Below are 27032 nucleotides of genomic sequence, written 5' to 3'. Positions count from 1 at the left end.
TTTTTGCTGCAGATGAGTAGCACAGTTTAGTAGCTATACACAGGGTTCAGATACATGTCTTTCATTGGTTCCACATATTCTGTAATGAACTGGTCATCAATGGTAATGTATTCAGCAGGTTCTTGCCCCTCTTCTCTATTACTTCCAGTCAAATGTCCACGACTTCTGATTATCGAGTAATTGTGTTCCGCGTGCACCGGTGATGTCTGGTACGAATCGCTATAAAATCAAAGAGATAACATCAGCGTTTGAATAGGAAAAAATCTTTTGTTAGAAAGTTTTACTTGCTACATTTTTGAGATTTATGAGGCCGACATAAGTGACATTTTCTAGGCATACATAATTTTAACTCTGGATTGTAGCCAATTAGGTAAATGGTAGATCGGTATCCATTGTAAACCCTACATGAAGGTTTACACGAAAGATGTACTGGAATTAAAAAAGGTTTTCTTCTGACGTGACTTAAGACCCACCAAAGGCTATTAAAACTGATTATCATAGGCTTTCGTCTGTCTCTGCAAAACTACTTTTTGTGTAAATGAGACAGAGTCTAATGGCCTGAGGGGTAGGGAGGGGCAACAATAGGGGATCAAGGTCTTATATGGAATTGTATAGGGAAAAATCTTTCAAAATCTTCACAGGAACAGTTCAGTAAATATGCAAGATATGCAGGTAGTACAGATTCAAGTTTGCTCAAATTTGGACACCCAGGGGGTATACTACAGGGTTAGATCACTGTATTTAAATATGCAACCATTTCAAAGATTGTTCAAGGTATGGACCCAAGGGCTAAGTTTGAACTAAAATCGGGATCAAATATTACATAAAGCATGAAAACAGGGGGGGGGGGATCTTTTGGGAAAAAATTCTTTTTTTCTCCAGAGCATTGTTTTGATATTGAAGTTTTCCATCCCCATTTTGTATAGATTTACGTTGATAAAGACGATTCTATGAAGTAGGACGGGTACACAGTATGAGCTAAATATTTCCATGGGAATAAAAAGAATAAAAAGGGAAAAATCTTTTATAGAAATTCTTAAGGATAGTAGGGCCAAGGTGACTCAGATGAGCATTGTGATCCATGTGTCTCCTATTTTAATCATGACCAAAATTGAGACGCATACAGGGTTCAAAGTTTGACAAAGTTATAATAAACAACTTCATATTAAAACATTACAATTACCGAGATGTATTTTTTCTTTTGAGGAAACACGCTATTGTAAGAGCTACAGCGAAAATTATTCCAGCGATGGCTGCAATTGATGATCCAATGTAGACATACATATTGTATATTTCAAAATCGTCTTCGCTATTGCGTTGTGAGGATGTGTTTCCTATGAAAAGAAATATAAGAAAATAAAATGGTAAAATCATTATTATTTTGAGGTATTTGGCATATTCAAGTGATTTATTTGTTATATTTTTGTAAGTTTTATTTTAGTGTTAAGTGCTATTTTTAACATAATTATTTTACAGTGTATTTATAATATGATGACATTTATTTAGAAACTGGTTTACAATGATATCATCATTTCTACAGAGCAACATGTATCTGACGATTATATATAATGCACAAACTGAGATATAGGCCATATCAGATTTTACCATATGCAAAGTGGCACATTACACGACAAACCATACTCTTTGTTTTGAATCATTACTCCATGTAATGTATCTCAATTATGACACATGCAAATTCTATTTAGAAAATGTTTCCAAAGAAAGTTTTTTCGAATGTACAACAGTTACAACTCTTTTCAAACCAGTTTCTTCTGTTGGATTTAGATTGATTAAAATTACCTTCTTTACGACACGAAAAATGAAATATATAAAATTCTTTCAACTATGTTTTTATCTTTTTTCATCACTGTATAAGTTTAATGATCAAAAAATTTCTATGAACATCATATATCTTCTTCGAAGATATAATTTGTTTTCAATAAGAAAGCAGCTTAGCATTTCAATTTTAACAAAATTTAATTTTCAACATTCTTCATGTTATACTTCAAGTTTATGTTTGAAGAAGATAAAATAAAAATGATTTAAAAAAAACAAGTCTTTTATAAAATTATTTAATCCACACATTTGCCAGAAAGAACTGAATCCGAAAACACGACATTTTTTAAGAATCCAAATATGGATCATTTTCGCATTTCTCAGACAATGCTTTACTTAAGCATAAATTTCTGGTATTCTGGCTCCAGGTGCCCATATCTGTACAAAGTAAGTTCTCTGAAGTTTTCGGGGTATATCCATCATTACAAGAAAATGTGCAAGATTCACCTGCTTTTTGTGTGCAAGTTGCTGATAACTTGACATGTTATATAGCTGACGTGCAGAATATCTCTAAAATCAGAGTCAATTAATGAACATTTTAGTGATTGTAACATCTAAAACTCTATTTATTCATTAGTAAGTAAAATCAACGAGCTACTTAATCATGAAGGTATGTGAAAACAGTATTATAGAAAAAAAAACAAAGTAAAATTTAGTTTTATATTCTTACTACTTTGGAAATTATTCTTAACAGAGCAATAAGTTTTAAAAACACTTTCAAACGAATAAAGGACCAGTTTGTTCTCTTGAAAAAGTAAAACCCTCTTTAGAATTGTTTTTTTCTCTTCCTCAAAAAAGTTATATCACGGCAAGATGAAGGTCCATATAAAAGCACCTTTCAATCCTAAAGTATGTTATATTACTTAAGTTTCCCTTTCTCTCTCTAAAACACTAACCACACATAAACCCGTAAAATCAAATTTTGGAAATTGGCAAAGAAAACTGTTGACTTGTTGGCATTTAATTTTTCCATTTATTACAAAAAACTGGATGTTGAAAATGGTCAAGAATAAGCTAAAATAAATTAGCTCAACATGCCTTTGAGAACTAATTAAATGCACATTTTGGAAATAAATATTACTAGTATACAATGGTGCAAACTTAAGATTTGATAAATTATGCCATTTTATTATAGTTTTCACATTCAACGCTGGTATTTTGATATTGCTATTTTTTATGGTATTAAGTTACTCCCCCTTTTGCAGGAATAACAGCGTTATGCCACTTGTGCTAGTCACTAAGTTTCCATAGAACATTTATGGAATGAGTTTCATTTCCTCTGAAGTGTCTCCCAAATGTCTTGTTCAAGCCGTTGGCATGTTGTCATCAAAATCTTTTTATTCCACAGAAAATACAATTTCGCATAAATTATTTCAGATTGAATATATATTGGGATCATTTCCTGGCAGCGTAAGTGTAGGACACTCCATGATTTTTTTTTTTTTTTTTTTTTTTTTTTTTTGTTTTGTTTTTTTTGTTTTGGAGATACTAAAAGGTTAAGTACAATATGTGCTTGATAAATATTTTGCAAAAACTATTTGTATAAATTATTTATAGTATATTATAGTGTTGCTCAAACAACTCCAGGAAGTTTCCCAGAAGTAATGCAGATTCCACACTTTCTTTTTCATAGAACAGTCCTGATTCATACTAAAAATATATAAATATTTGGGGTCAAATAAAGTAGACCGATTCTTAATGAAAACAGGCGAACTAAGTATAGATTTTAAGATATATCTAAGGCACTCTAGCAAGAACGGTGCTCATTTTAAGAAAAAAAGGTTCCGTGAAAACCTGTTTCATTATATGCATAATTGCATTGAAGTTGTTATTCGTGCAACAAGAGGAGAAACTATGTACAACAAAGTAAATTGTCAATTACGAATACATGTATAAGAACTTTAATAAAATTCCAAAATTCATCATATCTGTAATTGTTTGGTAGGTATACATTTACGCCAAAAATGTGCATTTAGTAAGTTCACAAAAATATTCAGTTAAAAGGTTTTTGAGCTGTATATTTCAGGTCTGTATGAAGCAATATCAGTTTGGGCACAGCCTACATAATTTCTTGAAAACAAACAAATGGGTCATGGACTTTATAATTGAGGGAAGACAAGCGTCGATTGTTAAGTTTACAAGTGTTTAGCATGTACTCAACAACAAAAGAAATATAGGGGAGGTGTACCCTTCCCCATGCCTAGATTACTTCGAGTCTGTATTATATTTTCATCTAAAATGTTAAAACATTACCTGTGCACAAGGAAACTGGGGATGGAACCCATTGTCCAGAGTGATCACACATAAGGGATACGTTAGCTGCAAGTCTATATCCAGAATTACAGTGAATTATGCAAGTATGTCCAGGATATGGAAGACAGTCATGTAAAACCACATTGGGTAGAGAAGTAGCGCAGCGAGAAACTGACCAAATTAAAGTCAAGATATAACTTTCAAAAAAAAAATAAATAAAAATTTCGGAATAAAGATAATTTTGATTTACTTTGTCCACGATCTATTAAAGGGTAATCTAATTAATACAAGCATGAAAACGGAAATTACTATGGTAAAAATGTCCATGTCTTAGAAATCTGAAACAAGAGGCCCATGGGCCACATCGCTCACCTGAGTAACTTTGGCCATGCTGTTCTTTACCAGATTTCCCCACTTGTAATACCTATTGCGTCCCGCCCTACCCCCGTGGGTCATGAGTTGAACAATTTAGAATCTACACCATCCCAGGATCCTTCCACATAAGTATGAGCTTTTCTGGTCAAGTGGTTCTTGAGAAGAAGATTTTTAAAGGTTTTTACTTTATATTTCAATGTAAAAAAAACTGGGATTCCCTATTGTGCCCCCCTCACCCCTGGGAGTCATGATTTGAACAATTTAGAATCTACACTACCCCAGGATGCTTCCACATAAGTTTCAACTTTTCTGGTCAAGTGATTCTCAAGAAAATTTTGAAAACTTTTCTTATATATTTCAATGTAAAACTTGGATTCCCTATTGTGGCCCCGCCCTACCCCCGGGGGTCATGATTTTAACAATTTAGAATCTACACTACCCAAGGATGCTTCCACATAAGTTTCAGCTTTTCTGGCCAAGTGGTTCTTGAGAAGAAGATTTTTAATGACCCCATCCTATTTTTGTCTTTTCTTTGATTATCTCCCCTTGTAAGGGGACTTGCCCCTGTATTTTAACAATTTAAACTCCCCTTCCTCAAGGATACTTTGTACCAAGTTTGGTTAAAATTGGCCCAGTGGTTCTTGAGAAGAAGTTGAAAATGTGAAGAGTTTACAGACGGACGGACGGACGACGGACAACAGGTGATCAGAAAAGCTCACTTGAGCTTTCAACTCAGGTGAGCTAAAAATTAATTATATTTTTGTAAATATAATCCTAACTTAATGCAATTACATGTAATTACATGTATATCTTTTCCACAAAATTTTGCATAGCTGAGGGTTCTTCACCTGTACCCCTGTTGTCTGAAGTTTCGGACTGAAATTTGTTTCCAACTTAATAGACTTTTAATGCGGTAAGTAATTCTAAAATTGCTTATTAATTTGTCTTATGGGATTAAATTCTCTGTATTTATATATTTTTGTATCACCATGAAAAGCTGACTTGTACCTCCTTGACACGTTGTTTGATCTGATTTTAGATCAACATCGTCCTCACAACCACACGTTCTTCCATTCGGTGTTGGAAAGCAGAACGTACTACAGTTACCGTTATTTGTAGAACAACTGAAACTCACTAAAAGGAAAGATTAACTTTATAATACATGTCTGGTTTTGAACCGGTTTCATGAGATGAAAAAAAATATCTTTCGAAATTTTTTGTATTTGTTAACAAAGCATTAATGGACTTTTGCGAGAAGCACTGACTTTTACAGTCGACGACTTACTTTGACATTCAAAACTACCTTATGTACGGAAGTACGGAATTGATAAATGATAAGAAAACCTTAATAGTGGTTATAGATATTTTGTTTGGAGTACTTACATGATTAACTGGTATGCAATCAACGCAAGAGATGATTGGAGGCAGAATTACATAACTTAAATTATTTATTCGTAAGGATTAGTATCTCCTTTCAATCTCATTTTCTGAAGGAATCAAATAAGGAAGAAAAAACATTCCAGAAGGAAAACTAAGCAAGAGTCGGTCAATGTGGGAAGGGAGGGGGTTGAGGGTAGGGTGGTTGCCGTTCCCTTCCTGGACAACGTAATATGTGCTTTGAAATGGTCCATTTCTTTCGTTTAATTAACTATTAAGCTTAATTTTTATGTCGCAAAAGAGCTTCCATAAACTGTCCTGGTGAAAAAGTAGGCCGTCGATTGTAAAAGTCAGCGCTTCTCGCAAAAGTCCAATACTTACTATCAACAGAATCATCTGTATACACATCCAGACTATCCAGTCTACCTAGCTCTGGATGACTTGACATGAATGTTATTTTTGAACCCGTTGCCTTGTTTATCTTTGTTACGCCTCTGCATTTCAAAAAAAATGTCTTATTTCGTTTGATTTGTTAATAAGCAAATAAAACAAGAGTCGAACTTACCTTGAATATTGTTCGTCAGAATATCATTAACATTGTTGTTAATTGTTAATTAAATTGTTTAAGAATAGAAATATACTTCATATTTGTAATTGAATATTATAAGATTTACAGATTATAGAAGTTTTTTCACTAATTAATGTATGCTAGGTCAAATTGCGCGTGCTAAAGGAAACCCCAAAGAAGCAAAAAGCAACGCAAAACAAAAACAAACAAATAAAAAAAATCGAAAAACTTTATAAAAAGATTAAAAGTTATATTCACTCTGATTTATTTTACAGTTACAGACTACGGTCCCAAAGGAAGTAAAACAACTAAATGACAACTTTTGCCTGAAAGAGAAAAAGAGAAGTAAAGTTTAAACCAACTGTCTATTCGACGCTGTGTAATAGAGATATTGTCCATGAACAACAATTCCAATGGGAAATGCGTCTTTATCTGTTGTCAAAACATGTCTGTTTCCTCCATTTAAGTCAGAGTACTCAATACGATCTTTAGGTCCATCAGTCCAGTAAAGTCTATTGGCTTTAAGGTAATAGAAGAATAAATCGTTATGAATCTTATTTTTAAATAAAAGATACATCCAGAGATGAAATGTAAGGAAACAGAATGTAGCGGTATTTATTCATACATGTAAAATCGATTGCAAGACCAGTTGGGGCTCCAATTTCTGTTGTTGCTATGTAGGTTTGTGATGTTCCATCCATGTACGATCTACCTATTTCTCTTGTACTTCCGGTTTCTGTCCAGTATAAAAATCTAAATCGTAAAACAGATCATTTTACAAAAAGCATATCAATAATTTTTTTATCATATTTTACATCAGATTACATACACACCAGATAAATTCAGTTACATTTATTTGATTTTTAAAGATATTATATACTTGTATAATAATAAACTGAATCATTTCATGCATTTACCTGTACATTAACCTACCCTTTTGATGGATATAGAACGATATCTTTTGGTCTGTGCAAGTTGGACAACAAAGTTTTATGAAGAAAACTCTTTCTATGCACAACTCCAATATAACTTTGACTTGATATAGAGGCTACTGCAGAAAAATATATGTTTCCCGTTGAATAGTCAATGGTCAAACGCTCAGCATGGGCGAATCCTGTGAAATGCAATGGCGACAATAAAGAAAATACGATGAACATTGCTGAGAAGTAAAGGTATTAATTTCTAATTTTAGTTTAAATATCAGGTTCAAAATACATGTACCTGTTAAGTAGACCAACGTTGTATTCTTTCCATGAAGCGTAGTGGACATTATAGTTTTCGATGAGCCATCGGAGTAGATGAGTTCCTTTGTCGACCTATCGAATGCTATTCCTGAAGAACTCTGTACACTGATCGGTAATTTAACTAAATTTCCCGTGTTAATGTCAATCTGAAGGATCCTTCCATGGGAGTTATCAACCACAATCAAGAAATTCTTCGTATAAACACCTTACAAAATTTAAAAAAAAAAATTGTAAGCAAATAAATTATGGATAAATTACCATGCAGAAAATTATCCCACTTACTGGCATCACAAGTTTTCATATCTGTCTGGAGTTGCAGGCCGAAATCACATTCACATTTTCGTCCACTTTGTATCGGCACACAAATATCTTCACAACCACCATTCAGATCGTTGCAAACACCTGTATTGACAGTAAGTTTCATAAGATTTAAATTTTCTGTGAAGAATGCAAAGAAATATATTGCTTTAAAAAATGTTATATAAAAATTCTTTATCATTTATGCAAATGTTGAAGAAACAAGCGTTTATTTGCTTAAAGTCTATGGTCAAGTTTATTTATGTCATCATTTCTTAAGTTTTATGGTTGAGTCAAACGACTTTGTCAGAAAATACGATATTTCATTAAGTAAAGTGCTCGTAATTTAAACACTGAATTGTCTAAGGATTTTTCCGTTTGCCCGACCATGACAAAGAGCACGGCGGGTATGACGGGTCGACAGGGGATGCTTACTCCTCAATGGTACCTGATACCACCTCTGATGTGTTTTAGATGCTTGTGTTTGCTCTGCTACCGGTTTGTATTGTTTCAATGAATTTTTTTAATGTTCGTTATCTCCATTCATCATTATATAAAAACAAAAAATAAAATTGAAAAGCCTTTCAGTGACTTTTCAGTGGCCATTTAATCACTGAATTGGAGGTACTTTTCAGTGACCTTTCAGTTACTTTCGGTCACCATTCAGAGTACACATTTCATTTATCTTTCAGTGAACTTTCCGTCATCTTTCAGTTGCCTTTCAGTCGTAATTCAACTTTTTCATCGGCTTTTCATTAGTTTATCAGTAATTATTCTTTAACAATTTCATAAAATTACTTTTATCTTCATCTTTAATGAATGTGTTTCTGTTATACTTTTTGTAATAAGAATATTCTACCACGTTGAACTAGTAATGATTAGATGTTCAACTGTCTTTAAATTGATTACTAAAATGTTAATTATTGTGATTATTATTCTTTAACAATTTCATAAAATTATTTTTATCTTCATCTTTAATGAATGTGTTTCTGTTATACTTTTTGTAATAAGAATATTCTACCACGTTGAACTAGTAATGATTAGATGTTCAACTGTCTTTAAATTGATTACTAAAATGTTAATTATTGTGATTATAGACTATAAAAATTATGTCTTAATATAATTTTACTAATATTAAAAATTACAATTCAACTGTGCACTCATAAAATTCAAAATCATTTTCGTATTTCTAGTCTGTTGCATGAGAATCGATTTAGAAAGATAGAAGTATTTAAATGGCAACAGATAATGATCCAATATTATATCAGAATTTGATTGACTGACATAGAATTATCCTTTTTTTCTTTCTGTAAAATCTCTAAATCAGTGATAAATATTTCCACAAGCTTATTCAATTTAATAAGTTGTTAAATTACCAATCAGTCAACTTGAAAAAAGAGGATCTCGGTCAAAATATGATTTTAATCTGTTAATATAAACAAGAATAAATGTTTTCTTCATTTTTTTTCAAAGGTAATTTACTTTTTCATTATTCTTGTGTCCATCTAACGCTGTATAATGCGGTTAGTTTTCATGGAAATATCTCGTAGTGAAATAAGAGACAGAAAAAATTATTCATGCCTCTTGTTGAAGAAACTAAATATTGTAAATTTTGTGTCTTATCTGTTAAAATAACATGATATTTAAGCTTTTAAATATATCATTTTAAAATTATTTAACATAATTTTCTAGATAGAGAATTTTTAAACTTTCTCCGAGTTGAAGATTTAACTTGAATCATTTCCTTGAGAAACAGATGCCCGTCGCCGATAATTGTCATCATCCCGATAGGATATTTGTAATTCATTAGTCTGTCCCAAAATCCGCGCAATTAACATAGAATATATTGATTGTATATTGTTTTACGACCCATTCGAGAATTTTTCACTCATATAGAGACGTCACCATATACCGGTGAAGGGCCTCAAATTTTGACCTTTACTCGGCACTCAGGGCCATTGAGCAGTGAGGGATCTTTATCGTGCCAACGCCTGCCGTGACACGGGGCCTCGGTTTTTAAGGTCTCATCCGAAGGACCCGCAACTTTCACTTCAAAGTGCCGAGCGCATGGCGAAGGAACAGTTGCTACCTATTTTTTATCGACTATATATACACATCGCCAAGCTCCTCGATAAAACAAGTGAACTACGTGTTCAAATTCGATTTCTACAGATTCATCGATTTTAATACCAGTAGTTTTCAACAAGACGCAGTTGTGGTATGGATAAGGTGGCAGACTACCTTGCAGAAGGGCCCCCGGTTCGTTCGATCCTGAGTTTCTACAAGAATTCCTTTCTTAAATCCACTTTTTTAAATTTATTTTTTTATTCGAAAAGAGATTAAATTAATACTTTTATAATTGGAAAACGTGAAATTAAAACTCTTAGTTAGAAAATAAGCCGATTGTTTAATAAAAAGATACAACAGAAAGATACCTAAAAGATCACTGAAATGTATCTGCCATTCAGTCGACTGAATGATAACTGAAAGATCACGGAAAAGTCACGGGAAAGGATCTATTCTGTGATTTTTCAGTGATAAGTCAGTGGGCATTCAGTTACAATTCTGTCGACTGAATGGTGTAATTTCATCCTCTGCTTTTTTTTCCAGTATTTTTTATCACTTTTAATGCATCGATCATCAGGCTTGCAGGTTTAAGATATATAATAGGTAATTCATAAAACTTGGTTTTTACTTTGAGCTTTTTATAAAATTGAGGAAATGAAAGTGAAAAGTAATCAACAGGTCTATTTGAGAACTTCTAATCGTATTTGAAGTGATTTTAAGGAAAAACCTTTCAATTGTCGGAAAAGTCTTTGCCAAAGGATTTTCAAACTTTCCAAAATCATTGATTAGCACTCGCTTATTAATCAAATTAAAAGGTATCTTTCCTTGTTAATGAATGTACTGCAGCCTGTGTAATTTGCTGACTTTTAGTGGTACATGATCACAAGGACTAGACAGAAAATTACAAAAATTATTTTCAAATTGTATCGTTTACTGATTTTATTTACTTAAAATATTCATAGAATAAATTCTTCTTTTAAAAAAAAAATGACAGAAACCCCATATAACATGATATATAAGCAAATGCGCTCAATAATTATCAACGATTTTGAATCAATCTAAATACAATTTTTATTATTATTTTCCATATGTCTTTGTCACTGTAATATGATGAAGAACGGATCCTAATGGTTAAGAAAAGTGGGTAAAATATATACCTTTCCTCGCAAACTAATGAAAGATATATTTTTTCATAATTATTACTACTTCTGTATACCTTTTTGCACTTACACAAGATTCAATTATTATATGACTGTTTTAAGGTTACTTTAAGATTTACTAAGCAAAAAAGGTTTTTAAAAATCGATAATTTAGGACATTTTTTATACATCAACCACCAAAGACACGTATAAATAATGAACAAATATTCGGAATTTAAGGGATAGAATGTAAAAACATCACTTCGTAATAGATATTACTATACATAAAAATACGATTTGAAACAGATCTTTTATTCATGCGACATTTTATCAAAATATTGTATTTTTTGTTAGAAACTAAAGATTTCTTAGTTTGGATGTCCGTGTTTGCTCTGCTCCTTTTTTGTATTGTTTGTTGGACTTTTGAGCCTGAATACTGTTCGTTATCTTCATATATTTCATTAGCAAGTTTGTATTTTTTCAATATAGTTGAAAATACAGTTTTATTAGCTCGGATCAGAGAGCAGCAGATGCCTTCAGACCAAGCAAAAACTTAATCTTGACGTAATACGACGTAGGTTCTACGTTAAGCATTTGAAAAACATGTTGATGTTTAGCAGTATGCAAAAATAGAATATTTTGTAGCCAAGACACCATGTGTACTCAAATATAAGCACAAGAAGTCTCCCATTTTAAAATATTCTGTATTCTGAAAGTAGTATTACACTAATTTTATAATAGAACCTTATTCAATGGTTTAAATTGTACGTATAACCATATATACATTTCTTCATCATATTTTATACAACAGCTTAAGGAAATTCTAAATACTTCTCAGTGAAGAGTTCTTATTTGATGGTAACTACCATAATACTTTGTGAAGTTTGTGTGATTTGTACTTTCAGGAAAAGGGGATAAACGGAGGTCTATAGTAAAGAGCATAATTGAAATATTCTTAACATTACTATAGACAAAGATAATATAATTGATAATATTATTTGCATGTACATAATATACCCAATGTAACTGAACAACCGTGATTTCTGTTCACTATTATGTCATTGTATTTGAACAATTTTCCCTTGAGAAATATGGCAGGTAAGATATTTTTTTTGAAAATGTGCTAGAAAAACTCAACATGTACAAATTTATGCAAGACAATTTTCTCAAAGTATTTAGTGTTTCCTCAAACAACATACTCAGTAGTTGTTAGCATTCACAATGTCAAATTCATGTAGAGACAAATATAATCTAACCACTTTTATCCCGCTGTAAAGAAGAATCATATATGACAACTTCTTTAGGACTTTGTATTAAATCAAAAACAATCTCTGAGGAAATTGCTGACTTCCTTGCAAAATATATCCTGTTCTTGTCCATCCAACCAAAGAAATCCTACAAGAAAATTTATTTGTCATTGTTCACGTCAAAATATCAATTGCCGATAAATGACTTACAGAAATACAGACCCTAAAACGTGCTACTACACCTCAGAAACGAAACGAATCGTTCCCTGCAAGAAGCGTACCGTACGGTGCACAAAACTAACCGTTCACAAATCTTTTTTTTTTAATGCTTCGTCTGTGCATGCATGTACATTCAAGTTTTTCTTTTTTAAGAAACACTGAACATTTCTTGCCTTGGTCTCGTTATCTAGACTGACGTCTTTCTATACTTTCGTTATTTACTCTATAAAATATTTGAATTTTTCGATCGAGTATTGTCATCACACGTGCACAGGTAAAAACTTGAGCTGTGCATGTTGAACGACACCGTACTTCCATTTATATAAAATAAAGAGATTATAATAAAGAAATAAACGACTTTATTAGGAAGCCAGTCATAAACTAAAGCATACAGACTCCGCCCACTTGCTTTACATACCGTTCACAAAACGAACCGTACCGTGCACAAAGCGAACCGTACCGTGCACAAAGCGTACCGTACCGTTCAATTGGTGTAGTAGCACGTTTTAGGGTCTATACAAAGACTTGTTCATTCATGCATAAGACTGTTTCTGTTTTATCAGTATTTAATAACTTTCTTTGATTCCCACAAAAATTCTCTCCTGTTTCTCTAACGTGCTAGGGAGCTGAGGTGAGCATTTGTTTCATTGTAGTGAAAGTTATAATACACTCATACTTTGAGGAGAAAGTTTCAATAACATGTGCTCTATTGGTAATGGTTTTCTTCTTACTTTGTGATAAAAATTCATAGCGAATTTAACAATTTGAAGAAAAAAGAAGACCAGACTTGCATAAGATGTTGCACAGAGGAATGATTCTCAGATCATGTTTCTGATTTGCCTCTTGGTAAAACATTACAAATACATATGCAGGTAAGGAATGCAGTTTAAGATTTTCGTAAAGCTCTATTTCTAATAATCATGCAGGTGATGACAAACATAACTTCATTCAAAATTGAATCTTTCATAGGCTTACTGGTCTAAAACAGTTTTTTAAATGACTCTATCTCTGATTCAAACAGCAGAGTGTAGTGTATGCATTATAATTAACATTATATAAAATAGCATCGACTTTAATAATTATAGACTATTGATTGTACAATAACACAATAGTAAAAATAAACAAATACTTTGTTTATCTTTGATTTTTTAAAAAATCTAGTATAAAACTTATAACAAGACTTAATTACCTTGTATACAAATATTTGCGTTGCACCTAACGTAACAGTATGACTTTTAATGTTGGATCCATTGGTCAAACAGCTTTTAATAATCGATCTATCAAGCCAATATATTCTAAAATAAAAACGAATTAGATTAAAAAACATTTTGAGAAGAACCAACTAAATCTATGACATATTTAGTTTTCTAAATGGAAATATCATAGTAAAAAAAATAAGCTGTCAACCGAATCAAAGCTTAAAAAAAAAAATCGTGAGAATATTTATACATCATATCAAAACAACTTTCTTGTGTGCTTTGCACATTTAAATGATTCATTTATAAATTAGAATTGTTATTTGAAATGCGACTTAAAGTTTTCAATTGTGTACATTTTTTTTAGACTTATTAAAATTTACCTGTTGCTTGTGATATCATAATAGAGAGACGTTGGACTGTCTAAGTTTGGAGAAGACACGATAGCTTCTGGCAAAGTTCTGCGCAAGTTTCCCCGCATTATTGATTTACGTAATTGTCCCGACAGCCAAAAAAGATAACTACAATATATTACATTGTAAAATGGAAGAAAAGAAATTCATAATCTTTTTTTTTTAAAGTAATTTAAAAATCAATACAATTACGGAAAAGACATGAAATAAAACTTGATTTAATATTTTAAAATAATTTGGACATTATTAATATTTATGATTTTTTTTATTACGTGTATGAGGCACTCTTTTCACAAAGTATTCAAGTATATATGTAGGATTCGAAAGTGCAATGGGACTTCAAAGCCGATGGTCACAAGAAACCCCTATGGTGTGCATAAAACTCTGATAGTTTGACTCGCCAAAGTCCGATGGTGCAAAAAAAACAATTAACGTTTATGACTCATATAGTACTTTTGCAGTAAATTGTGAAGTCGCACCATTCCAAGGTCCGAAAGTTTTGAATAAAAACAAAAGAATATTAAAATATTTGATCGCCAAAGTGAAAAAGAATAGGTAAAAATATAATTGTATCACGAGCCCTAATTTTTCAAGTGGGTACGAGGCTGACTTAATCCCTGTGATGGGTGCAAGATTAATTCTTGTCAGTCGAAAAGTGTGAAAGGACGTACCCTTAATCTCTCTGGTGGGTGCGAGACAAACCCTATTCAATCCAACGGTGTACGAGGTCTTACCCGGCTGAAATTATCTCTCGAATGGGTACGAAGCTCTCCCACAATTAAATCAATATTGTGCAAGAACTAACCCTTATCAGTCTAGTGGGGTGCGAATACTAAACTTAATATTTAATGTGAGTGCAAATAACCAAATTCAATCAAACTGTTCAAACAATCAAAATATTCCTATATGGTTAGCTTTTGAATGCCATACAAACGAAGTCAAGGATTGACGTCGGAATATTGTGACGTCATAGACGTTCTTTATTTCTCTGCAAAATCGGACTTTGGCGTGTTAGAACATCGCATTTTCGCGCAACGTGTGTCATAGGAAACGAGCCATAGTACTTTGGCGAGACAATCGGACTTTGGCATCACCACTGGATTTAAATGATATATATATATATATATATATACATGTATATATATATATATATATATATATATATATATATATATATATATATATATATATATATATATATATATATATATATATATATATATATATATATCAAACCCATTATATGCGTCCACTGTTAATGAAGCTGGTTGTTGAAGTCCCCTATAGATTACTGTAGTCGAACCAGAATTGATAGAGTAAGTTTGTATGCTCGACCCTGTTGGATCAATCCATATCAGTAGATTCGCAACCCAGTCAAAGTGTAGGTCTATTTTAATGGAAAGGGAAAGCAATGAATGACAATTGAAGGAGGTTTAATTTAAACATGGGAACTAGAATTATATTTTTTGACAGAAGTTATGAAGAATGTGTGCGTGTGAGGGGGTGGAGGGAGAGAGAGTTTGAGAGAGAGAAAATTAATTTTTACCTGTAGCACTTCCAATATGAGCTACAGTTCTAAACTTTCTTGTTATAATGTCTGTTTTTTTTAATCTTTTACTACGGCTGTCCACAAAGTAAATAAGATGAGAGTTAGTGTCAACAGCAAACGTTGTGATATTAGCTGATGAGATTCGAATGCCAGTAACCGTGGATTGTATTCCATTGACGATATTCACTTCATACATGGAAAATATTGTGGCGTTGCTAACAATAAATCCTTTCTCATAGAGCGAAGAGTGCTCTGTCAAAGCAGCAAAATGAAAGTGTTAACAAAAGGAACTTCTTAAGTACTTGGGACTTGGTTTTTTCCCTATCATTTCAACTTCTGAATCCGATCTTGATAAACTACAATTTTATGATGATTTTCTTTGATAAATGTGCTAAATGTCGAACTTCATACAGTTCTATATTTTATTATTTTAACCAATATAAACTTGCTTAGAAATATGATTACTCTCCTTTGTTACTAGTATTTAAGAACTTAGATATTGATATACACAGACGTGACCTCTGCATGTGGAACCGTCTGAGGATAACCTATAACCCTCAGCACAAAGACATTTGCTTCCTGAAGGACTGTTTACACATATATGTTGACAACGTCTTGAAGCACAAGAGTCTAAAAAATAATATACATACACATTATTCAAATAGTTATAACAAATTAATTCAAAACCAATGTCTAAATATTTTATGACCATTCGAAATCTAAAAATTTCACTAAGGCACATCAAGCACATGCTTTTAAAAAATACTCTTCATAATTTTTGGCAACAAATTTTGAATGATATAGAAAGACAATATTTGCACACCATATATATAAATAGTCACAGTGAAAGGAATTTAAGATTCTTTTCTAGTGTACAATTTGAGCAACAACAAAATTGGTCAAACCTATTTTATTTACAAAATAAAACATTATTGCTTCATACCGGCATGTGATTGAAATATTTTTGCATCATAAACATGAACAACAAACGGTTCTGCTGATGTGTTTACACCGTACATTAAAGACCCAGCTGTAGCATCATATCCAGCTATCAACCTAGCGCTCGAGCTAACAACATGTAGTATATTCTAAACGTAGAAAAACAAATATATCATTATATCATACACTTAAAACACTTCAACAATAAAAAAAAGTAAGTATTGAGCAATGTTACAATCAACAGAATCCGGATTCCTTAAAAAAAATCTTGAGTTTAACAGGTCAAAGATTTCATTCAAAATTAAATGCAGCAGGCAGAAATTTATTGCGTATCTATGATTGCATGCTTTATCTTTGTTTTTTTTCTAAATACACGTACGTATGATTTTTTTTTTTTTTTTGTAGCTTAAAAAATACAAAACTGAATTAATCCCCTTTTTCAGTATGTGAATAAAAATGGTCAATGCGGCAATGTCTGGCCTGAGAAAATAAAGATTTTATTTTGACTAATAAAATGAAGTATCATTTATCATTTACTACATTTAGTTTTATGTTGAAATATCTTAAACCATACAATTACCCGATGAAAAACGACACTATTCAACAAGACTTGACTCTGTCGTCTTACAACTCTTCGACTTGATCCGTCATAATTGCTGACCTCAAGAGTGTGTCTGTTAACGTCCGCCCAAAAGAGTAAATTATTGACAGTGTCAACAGTAAGCGATAGGACTCGTAGCAGACCGATGTGCACTATCACTGTCCTATCACTTCCATCCATGGAGGCCTTTTCAATGCGTGGATTCACACCATTGTCAGAGAAGAACATCAGACTGTTTCAGTAGTATATGTTTGATTAAGGAAACAAAACTTAATCTAGTTAGCTTTCTAATTTTACTCATATTGACAGTATACAAAAGTTTTAGTTGTCAAAGCACAATGTTTGGTGGGATTATAACTTTACTTTTATATGCAACTCTGTTGAAAGTGTAATAAATTACGATTCACTTCATGACTATGCAAAAAATAAATAATAATAACTAGAAACTCGTTGCGAGCAACGAGAGGTCTTCCATCTTAATATTATAAAAATATATTTTAAAAAACAGAAAAGTTAAAAAATACGACTTTTATATTCGCTTCCGGTAGCAACCGGAAGTAATAACAACGCACGAAAAAGAGATTCTGCACATCTAAAATCCATCATCTACCATCTCTAACAAGTATCCAGTTCAGATCTTTAGCCATTTTTGAAAAAAAGGGCGATAAAATTTCATTTTAAAATCAGAAAACTGTCCATAACTTGGAACCGGAAGCGAATTGTTAAAAAATTCTTCCAAATGTAACAATGGCATGTAATAGCGCATTATCCCTGAAAGTTTGACGAAAAACCAATGAATAGTTCTCGAGGCACCGCGTGCACAATGTTTGTTTAAAAAATATTAATAATAATTATGATATTTATTATCAATTTTCAAACAAATTATATATTATGCATTCTGAAAAGAGTCTCTATTAACCTTACTAATATCATCAAAATATATTGAAAAACAAAAATGTTGAAAAATTCTACTTTTTTAATTCGCTTCTGGTAGCCACCGGAAGTACAGACGACGCACGAAAAGGCAATTCCGCAAATGTAGAAGTCACGTTCTATGCTCTCCAATAAGTCTCCAGTTCAAATCTTTAGCCGTTCTTTAGATCTGCCGCAGACAACATTCCATTTAAAAATCAGGAAATTGCCCGTAACTTGGAACCAGAATGAAATTTTCCAAATTTTCCTTGCGGTGAACAAAGGTCATATAATCTCTAATTTTTCCTGGAAGTTTCACGGAAAACCAGTGAATAGTTTTCGAGAAATCGCCTGCACAAAATTTGGTAAAAAAGAAAAAAGAAGAAGAAGAAGAAACAGCAGAATCACTATAACGTCTTCCGTGAAAACGGAAGATCTTAATAATCAATAAATTCTGCCTCCCAAGTCCAGATTCTTGCATTTCTTCACAGGGACGAAATCTGTCATGTAATTAATAATAATAATTAAGCCTTTCAGTTTTATCCGATGAATGAGCAAAAATCGGGCATGTTAAATGTTGTGCTATTCCTGGAGACATGATCATATAATTAGGCTCTGTGGCAACGCACTTTGAAAAAATTACGAATTATGAATTTTTTTTTCAAGGTGAGTTAAAATTGGGGCAAAATTAATGCACTTTGAGAAAAAAATTTCAAAGTGCATTAAATTTGGGACAAAATCAAGGCACTTTGAAGAGTGTAGATCAACATTTTTTACCATGGAGACACCTAACGCCCTTTGAAAAAAATACGTATAAAACAAAATTCTGGAGATAGATTTTAGTAGTAATAAACAGAATTATTTTGTTACATTTCTTTCGAAAGACTGATGAGTTGAGTTACAGTGGCATTTACATTTACATGTAAAAATAAAATAAATTCAACTGGGGGGTGGGGGGGGGGTGCGCCGTCGCTGGATCCACTTTTGATCTACCCTCATCGAGAACGAAAGAACACAGGTAGAAGGTTTCTCAGCCCAACTCTTTATCTATATGTATTTACATAACTGGTATGACATTGATATACTTTCTCTCACTAAATTTTAGTTAACGCAAAATAGATGAAAAAATTGAGATAAGCTTTTCTGAAGAAAAAAGTAACAAACCCTATTATATTAAAGAAGAGGCTCATTTTCAATAGAAAAATCACATTGAAAAATATGATGCTTTAAGTCACTTATCGACCCCTACATCTACTGAACAGACTGGATAAAATAAAACAAAACTAAACAAAATTGAGCTTTTAAACAATCATTCCTCCATTATTTCCAAAAGACCCTTATTAACTTTTATGACATTTATGAGAAGCTTTGAACCTTTAGGAACAAGACAACACCTAAAAATCTTTAAAACTTCTATATCTCAGATCCTGATGTGACGTCATTACCGAAAAATTATCCAAACAGATTCAGATAATTATTTATCATACCTAAAATTTGCGAGAATATTGACCAAGCCGTGCACATTTATTTTTTCAAAGTGCTTAAATATGGTCGATATGAACGCACTTTGAAAAGAAATATATTTTTTCAAAGTGCGTTTGTCGCCCGCGTGGCGCAGTGGTCAGAGCGTCTGCTCTAGAGTCGCGAAGTAAGGAGTTGATCCTTACGCAGCGGGTTCGAATCCCACTGTGGGACGTGGAGACCGGTCCTTCGGATGAGACCGTATAAACCGAGGTCCCGTGTCGCAGTAGGTGCTGGCACGTAAAAGATCCCTCAATCCTAAATGCCACTAAGTGCCGAGTATAGGACAAAATTTGCAGCTCTCCACCGGCAAGTGGTGGCGTCTCCATATGAGTGAAAAATTCTCGAGAGGGACGTTAAACAACATAGAAACAAACAAACAAAGTGCGTTTACTTGGTCCCAAATTTAACGCACTTTTAAAAAATTTTTCAAAGTGCATAATTTTTCAACTTGTTTTTATGTACATGAGAATATGCACACTATTTACGGAGTTATCAACGACAAATGCAGCTTAATTACGAAAAATTCTGAAAAAAATCTTTCCTAGCGTGCTTTTTAATTACTATAGAAACATTAACTAGTTCTAAGGTATAAGGCTATTGTGATATTTTCGTTTTTTATTCGAAACATTTAGAATCTGTACAGCTCCGATCACGGCAATGTTTCGTGATCGGAAAATTATTTTTCAAGACCGCCATCCTTTACAAAACATAAGTAAATTAATGTTATGGTTAAACGAAGAATAACAAAGTTATACAATATTAAATTTGTGAATCAAATAAGTTAATACATGTGATAAGATGACAAATCAAATTGTATTGTGATGGCGAGTTTCTTCGTCTTCGCCGCGTCTCCTTCGATATCGTCGCTGCTATTTTTACATTGTTAACAGATTTTTCAGATTTTTTCTTTCTGACAATTCTAAAATATAAGGTTGGATATTCAATTTCATATCGATAAAATCAGTGATTTGGTCGTCCACAACGCAGAAAATTCAGGTTGTACCGCATATATTTTAGGAAGATTATCGTGTAGAACTGATCAGCCATTGTCGCCTTTGACGTCACAGGGTCACGTGATCGCTATCTAATTAACTTAGATTTTTAATTCAGGGGTCTCATTTGAGTCAATTATTGGTTAATTACCGCGGTTTATCCGCAGTAAAAACACAAAATTTATAAACTGTGGTTATGAGGAACGTTTTACGCTTTTAATTTCAAATAATTTAGAAACATGCTATAAGTTCTTTAAATGTTTATAAAGTATTGATTTACAATAGCTGAAAGAAGTACCATCCACCCCCCACCCCCCTTAAAAAAACGAAAAAACTTCGTATTTGTTTCGCATTTTCAAAACTATGCATTTTGGTACTAATTTAAAGAAAGTTGTAAACACGTTATATATATATATATATATATATATATATATATATATATATATATATATATATATATATATATATATATATATAAACATGATTGTGACGTAAACCTTTTGTTTGTGTTGTCCATTCTATAGCTTAATGTTGAGCTAACTCCTCAAACAATCCATTAAGTTACCTGTAAGTGTCCATTCTTTTTGGAAAACTGTCCATTCTTTTAAGAATGGACAGTTTTTTTCAAAAAGAATGAAAAGTTGAAATAAACAGAATGGAGAGTTACAGGTAAACTTTGGAATGTGTTCAAGAGGGAAACAAAAACAATATATTAAATATAAAAACATGTAAATAACAAAAAGAACGCGGAGACCAAAGTTAATCCAGAACACAATGTCTACACAGCATCCACTCGATTTTACTCTTTTAAATCCATGAATGATGCACATTTTTTCAATACCTAAAACTTAATTTTCACAAAACTTGAATTCAAATGACACAATTTCACATTTGATTTAAATTTCGGAAAAATCATTCCCTCGAGGAGAATTCATTTTCAGATAGAAGTACCTCTGATATTAAATCCTCCACCCAGAAAACAGTTTGCACCATGAACACTACACTGCTGCAGTTAATATATCGTTAGAAAATAAATAAAAATGAAACATTTCCCGATTTGATTTGAAAAACATTTCAGGTCGAAGATTGGCTCATGGCTGATCCAACACTCAGAACACAATTGCATCTCACCATAAAACTGCTGCAGTTAATATATCCTCAAAAATAGAATTCAAATAAAACATTTCCAGGTTTGATTTGAATTTGATCATCTGTATCTGTCGTCGAAATTCATTTTTGGGTCAAAATTTGGCTAATATTTCTTTTACTCTTCCTTTTCTGTTTCCAGATCCAAATATCACTAATTTTGTGCATATTTTGGTTTATCAGATTTTGATTCTGTCATATACTCTCTCCATCACAGGAAAACATGTTTGTCTTTACAACGCAAACTGTAAACTGATTTTGAAGCATCGTATACTTGTATAAATACTAGTATCCTGCAAATTCCACCTGTAACTGTCCATTCTTAAGACAAAAACCTTTTGTTATTTGCATCTGGAAACACAATGGCTATTCAACAAATTGCTCTGCATCCCTAGCTTACCTGTGACTGTCCATTCCGTAAACAATGAACTTGCCATTGTATGTGTGCTACCTGTCATTTTGTACATTTTATATTTAATTTTCAAAACAAAGGAAATCATGTTTTAAGCAGGAGAAAGGCCTCAAACTGTTCATTCTGTGAGAGAAAGAACTAATCTCGGGTCTACGGCCCTCGATTAGTTCTTTCTCTCACGGAATGAACAGTTTTCGGCCTTTCTCCTTTATATATATATATATATATATATATATATATATATATATATATATATATATATATATATATATATATATATATATATAAATCACAACACCGAAATAAACTCTACCGGTTTCATTTTCAATCTTCAGGAGTTTGACAACATATTGCTTAGTTACACATAAATGAAGAAATTTTTATGTGTAACTAAGCAATATGTTGTCAAACTCCTGAAGATTGAAAATGAAACCGGTAGAGTTTATTTCGGTGTTGTGAATTTTTTTTATATACGACTACGTGTGTGGATATATATATATATATATATATATATATATATATATATATATATATATATATATATATATATATATATATATATATATATATATATATATATATAAATGAAACGAAATTTTTCCTATACTCAAGATGTAGAATTTGATATTTCATATATAAAATGGAAATAAACGATTTTATCCACAGAACACTCTATGCTGCAAGTTTTACATGCATTTAAGTCTTGGACAGTTTTGCACATATGATGATGTATATCTTAATGTGTTACAATTTAAAGATATTATTTATCTTACCCATCTTCGGGATCTAGTGTCAATCCTACCGGCTGAAATAAATCATCTTGAACGACAATTTTATATGTAGTATTATTATGGTCGTATGCTGGTTTCATGCCTATCCATTTTAAAAGCGAGTCACACCAGTACAGATTATTGGAAACAAAGTCAAAGGCAATTTGTCCAAGAGCTGCAGATTTTCCTTTGTAAGCAACTGTAATTGATTCAAGAGATGTTGATTTTTTTGGCGGAATAGTAAAGTTTTGTAACGCAAAAATATAATGGTGAATAGCAAAAAAAACTACTTTATTTTTTTCATCAGACGTAATACTATAAACTTGAATATTTGGAGGTTTCAAATATATTGTGCCATTATCATAATATTCTGTTTGATATCCGGGTATATCTGTGATGGTGACCAGCGAAGCAGGATTCCACATTCCAATAATGAGTCCCCTTTTAGCAGGGATACCTGTAATATTACGTTTGCGTTGAGTTATGAATATACTGCATCTGCTAGTTGACAGTCAAGTACAAAAATTGAATTGACAAAATTATACATTTCAGACACTATTCCTTTAAAGAGAGTATAATTTGACTTCTACGTAAAGATTTTAGTTTCGATTTAATCATTTGATAAACCTTCTTGGAAATCTATGTGTTCTACATAAATGAAAAATTAAGACAAAATTGGAAGAGAGTTCCACTTTCTTATTAAAGTGTAGTGTATATGATTTTCATGCACATTGTTTCGATCGCAACAAATTTTAACCTAATTTGTGTTCAATTTATAGCCCGCTACTCTGAATCTAGGGGAATTAAATTTTTTTCGTGGGTCCGTCTTTATGTCTTTCTGTCTCCATTCTTCACGTTTGCAGATACTAGAACTTTAATCTTGACAATAGCTTTCGAACAGTTGTACTAGAGCTTTCATATTTTATCTATGTACGAGGGGCATTTGAAAAGTTCTAAGAACTGCTTGCTAAAATATGAACCATTTCACAGAAGTGAACAAGTTTGATACCATTGAAAAGAGCTGGAAAATTTGCACTTATATGAACGTCATTTTCGTATATTTATGACGAAATAACTCTAAAAAAGCTATCCACATGAGAACATCGAAAAAGTGCTGTAAAAGGCGTCTTTGAAAAGATATATTTCAAAGAGAATTTGCCTGGAAGTAGAGTATGACAATAAGAATGATTCGGTAAATCAGCAATTACATATTTTATTTTTATTTTTATTTATTTATTTATTTATTTTTTTTTTTTTTTTTTTTTTTTTTTGGCTTGGTTTATAAGCACAGCAATGTTATCCTCATAAAATCTTCATAAAAGATTTTATTTATATGATATAGCTGGATTTTTGGTCTATTATATAGTTCTCCAGTGTATTAAAACATATTCTGTATAAAACTGAAGTGTAATAATGCAGTTTTGTTCTTAATGTTCTTTCATCTTGAGTATCAGGACTCTTACCCTTTACGAATAAGTCCTACAAACGTCTTCCCCCGAACAAATTTATGCGCGTACTTTTTCATATTATTTCAACTACGACAATCCAAAACTCACTATTTATTTATTATTTATTATTATTATTATTTGTCTATTATTTATTTTCCATGTTTTCAAATTTTCGAACATATCGAGTTACGGTGGGGTTAGAAATACACTGGCGCGATTTTAGTTTTTACGAGAAAATATGGGACATCCTTAGCTTAACCTCTCTTGAGCTTTAATCGTTCCCGCAAAATTGGTTAAAACAACTGACGAATTAATGCCAGTAAATTCTGTAACACCGTCCACTATTCTCTTGTGATTGTAAACTTTGTGGGGGGTTTTCAGAGCAGCGTCTTTTTTACCCAATATTTTGCGCGAGATTCGATAATAAGATGCTATGTTTGACACACTACATAAACCACCTCAGAACTAAAGGAGCTCCTGAATATAAACTCCATATAATTAAGCATTGAATCATTATTTTTTGAAAGATATTGTCTCATGACTGCAACGTTGTGTGCAAACAAATTGAGTAACGCGCGTTAGCGCGTTATGAAAATTTGTGTGCACACATCCTTGCAGTTATGAGACTATATCTTTCAAAAAATAATGATTCAATGCTTATATTTATATTTTTTAACTCCTTGCCTTGATTGCAAAGGTGTTTTTTTATTTCAAAATCCCTGTATTATCCTTTAGGTAAGTTACATTTAATGGAAGAGCCATTGCAACAGCTTCTGTTCAATCTGAGCGTGAAATTTGATTTTCGTTGATGACGCTGCACTTCCACGGCGTTAAACGTTTGTGACGTCAAAATAAAACACACACGTTAACCTTTTGAACCCCTGTCCGTGTTATGGTGTTTTGAATGCCGTAGCTTTCCTCATACTTTATAAGCAAAATACATATTGAATGTAAATATTAGACTGTAGTCTATGTAAATATTCTTCCAACTGGTAGTTGTGTCCGTTAGAGTTCATCCGAGTAATGAACAAACGTTTACATAAAAATTTTACTTCATTAAAATTGTGTCTCTTGTTACGTCATTTTATGGTCAGTATGCTAGACATTCGAATTCTGACGTCATTTTCGGAGTTATTTCATAATAAAAATTACAATGACGTCACAATATATGTATATTTTTGTGATCTGTCCAGTGATATCAAACTCAGTCATTTCCATTGAACAGTTAATGTTTTATCAAACAGTTCTCAGAACTTTTCAAATGCCCCTCTAATTACTTGCAAAGACTTTCCTGTGGGTACTAACATTCGGTTCTCTTGGTTTTAACCTTAATTGGATTTTGAACTTCTTTTGAAAAAAAATTTCATTTGGTCGTAACTTTTGAACTGTTGGTGCTTGGACTTTTATATTCACACGCTTATTCCCTGTTACAAGACCTTTCTCTGCGTAATAACATTTTTGACCTAATGATCTTGGAATTTGACCTACGTTTTAAAAAAAACTAATCCTAACCTTGACAATGAGCTGTCACACGGGGGCATCGGTGTTTCACAAACACAACTTGTTCTCTATTATTGAAAAATCAGTATCAACACTGATCAATCTCTTTCAAAGGTCTGAAATCAGAACAGGAATTTTCATCTTTCATTATTGTTAAGGGCATTGGGTTTTGTTTTTTTTTTTTTTTATAACTTTGACTCTTTAGGTTTAAATAATAGTTCATTTTTTTTAGAAATTCATGGTTTAAATTGTATGTTCAGGTGAAAGTCGCAGAATCTAACAAAAGTTTTTGCTTATTTTTGTGAGTTGTGGGTTGATTTTATTTAAATTGACTTTATTGTCAAGTTCTCAATGTCAGATTTTAGAAATCGTATTAGCCGCTCAGAATTGGCCATGAATTATTTGGAAAAACAAAATTTGATGTTTTTTTTTTTAAATCGTCATGCTAAAATGGAACATTTGACTTGAAATTGCCAACTTTGAAATATTAGTCAGTTAACCAAAATGTAAACATAAACTTTTCCTGATTATATCTTAAACAAAAGGTGAACTAACATTACGTACCGATGTGCGTACAATTTTAATTGTTAATGCTCAAGCCCTATAGTTTCCACCTGCTTACATGTACTTTATTCATAAATTATAAAATAAATCATGAAAGCAAATACATTTCCGAAAGGCAAACGGAAAAAAATCAAATGAAAAAGGAAACAAATAAAAAAAAAATGAAATAAACAAGAAAAACATTTACAAAACATATGCTCAATACTTAAATGCGATGTAAGAAATCTTATAAACTTACCGAAACAGGAATATCCTTCAGTTGTTAGTATTGCCAAGAATGCTATGACTTGTGAAATAAACATCTTTTAAGGAAGAACAAACACATGAAACTCTAATGCCTACAACCGTTAAAGTTAACAAGAAGTTGGGCAAGCCTTTGCGTTAGAAAGGGGGAAGTTTTGTTTATAGGCTCCTTATACACATCATGCAAAACCAGAAAATATG

General features: G+C 32.0%; 1 protein-coding gene across 1 annotated transcript; it reads right to left on the bottom strand.

The window, feature by feature from the left end:
• LOC133192429 (low-density lipoprotein receptor-related protein 6-like) lies at window positions 1-26853 on the bottom strand. The gene is made up of 19 exons (XM_061328438.1): window positions 26827-26853; window positions 23080-23533; window positions 17300-17552; window positions 16724-16868; window positions 16300-16410; window positions 15778-16032; window positions 15468-15618; window positions 14202-14339; window positions 13812-13917; window positions 12413-12551; window positions 7936-8055; window positions 7631-7858; window positions 7343-7523; window positions 7035-7162; window positions 6772-6928; window positions 6223-6335; window positions 5473-5598; window positions 1184-1334; window positions 1-219 (listed from the first exon to the last, which is right to left on the bottom strand). The coding sequence occupies exons 2-19, from the start codon at window positions 23499-23501 to the stop codon at window positions 27-29; spliced, it is 3117 nt and encodes a 1038-aa protein (XP_061184422.1). The 5' UTR covers window positions 23502-23533; window positions 26827-26853; the 3' UTR covers window positions 1-26.
• Between the last annotated feature and the right edge of the window lie 179 nt (window positions 26854-27032).

Source organism: Saccostrea echinata, unplaced genomic scaffold, assembly GCF_033153115.1.
Source record: "Saccostrea echinata isolate AGI-Se365-2 ecotype Australia unplaced genomic scaffold, CSIRO_AGI_Sech_v1 ptg000025l, whole genome shotgun sequence".
Lineage (NCBI taxonomy): Eukaryota > Metazoa > Mollusca > Bivalvia > Ostreida > Ostreidae > Saccostrea > Saccostrea echinata.
This window is presented reverse-complemented; position numbering and strand designations above follow the sequence as displayed.

Bases quoted from the DNA above. Each gene is read 5' to 3' on its own strand.
- LOC133192429 (XM_061328438.1), bottom strand. From the start codon at position 23,501: ATGTGGAATCCTGCTTCGCTGGTCACCATCACAGATATACCCGGATAT. The intron at 16,411-16,723 runs GTATGAAGCAAT...ATTATTTTTTAG, and splicing joins AATATTTCAATCACATGCCG to ACTCTTGTGCTTCAAGACGT. The intron at 7,859-7,935 runs GTAAGTGGGATA...AAATTTTGTAAG, and splicing joins TATGAAAACTTGTGATGCCA to GTGTTTATACGAAGAATTTC.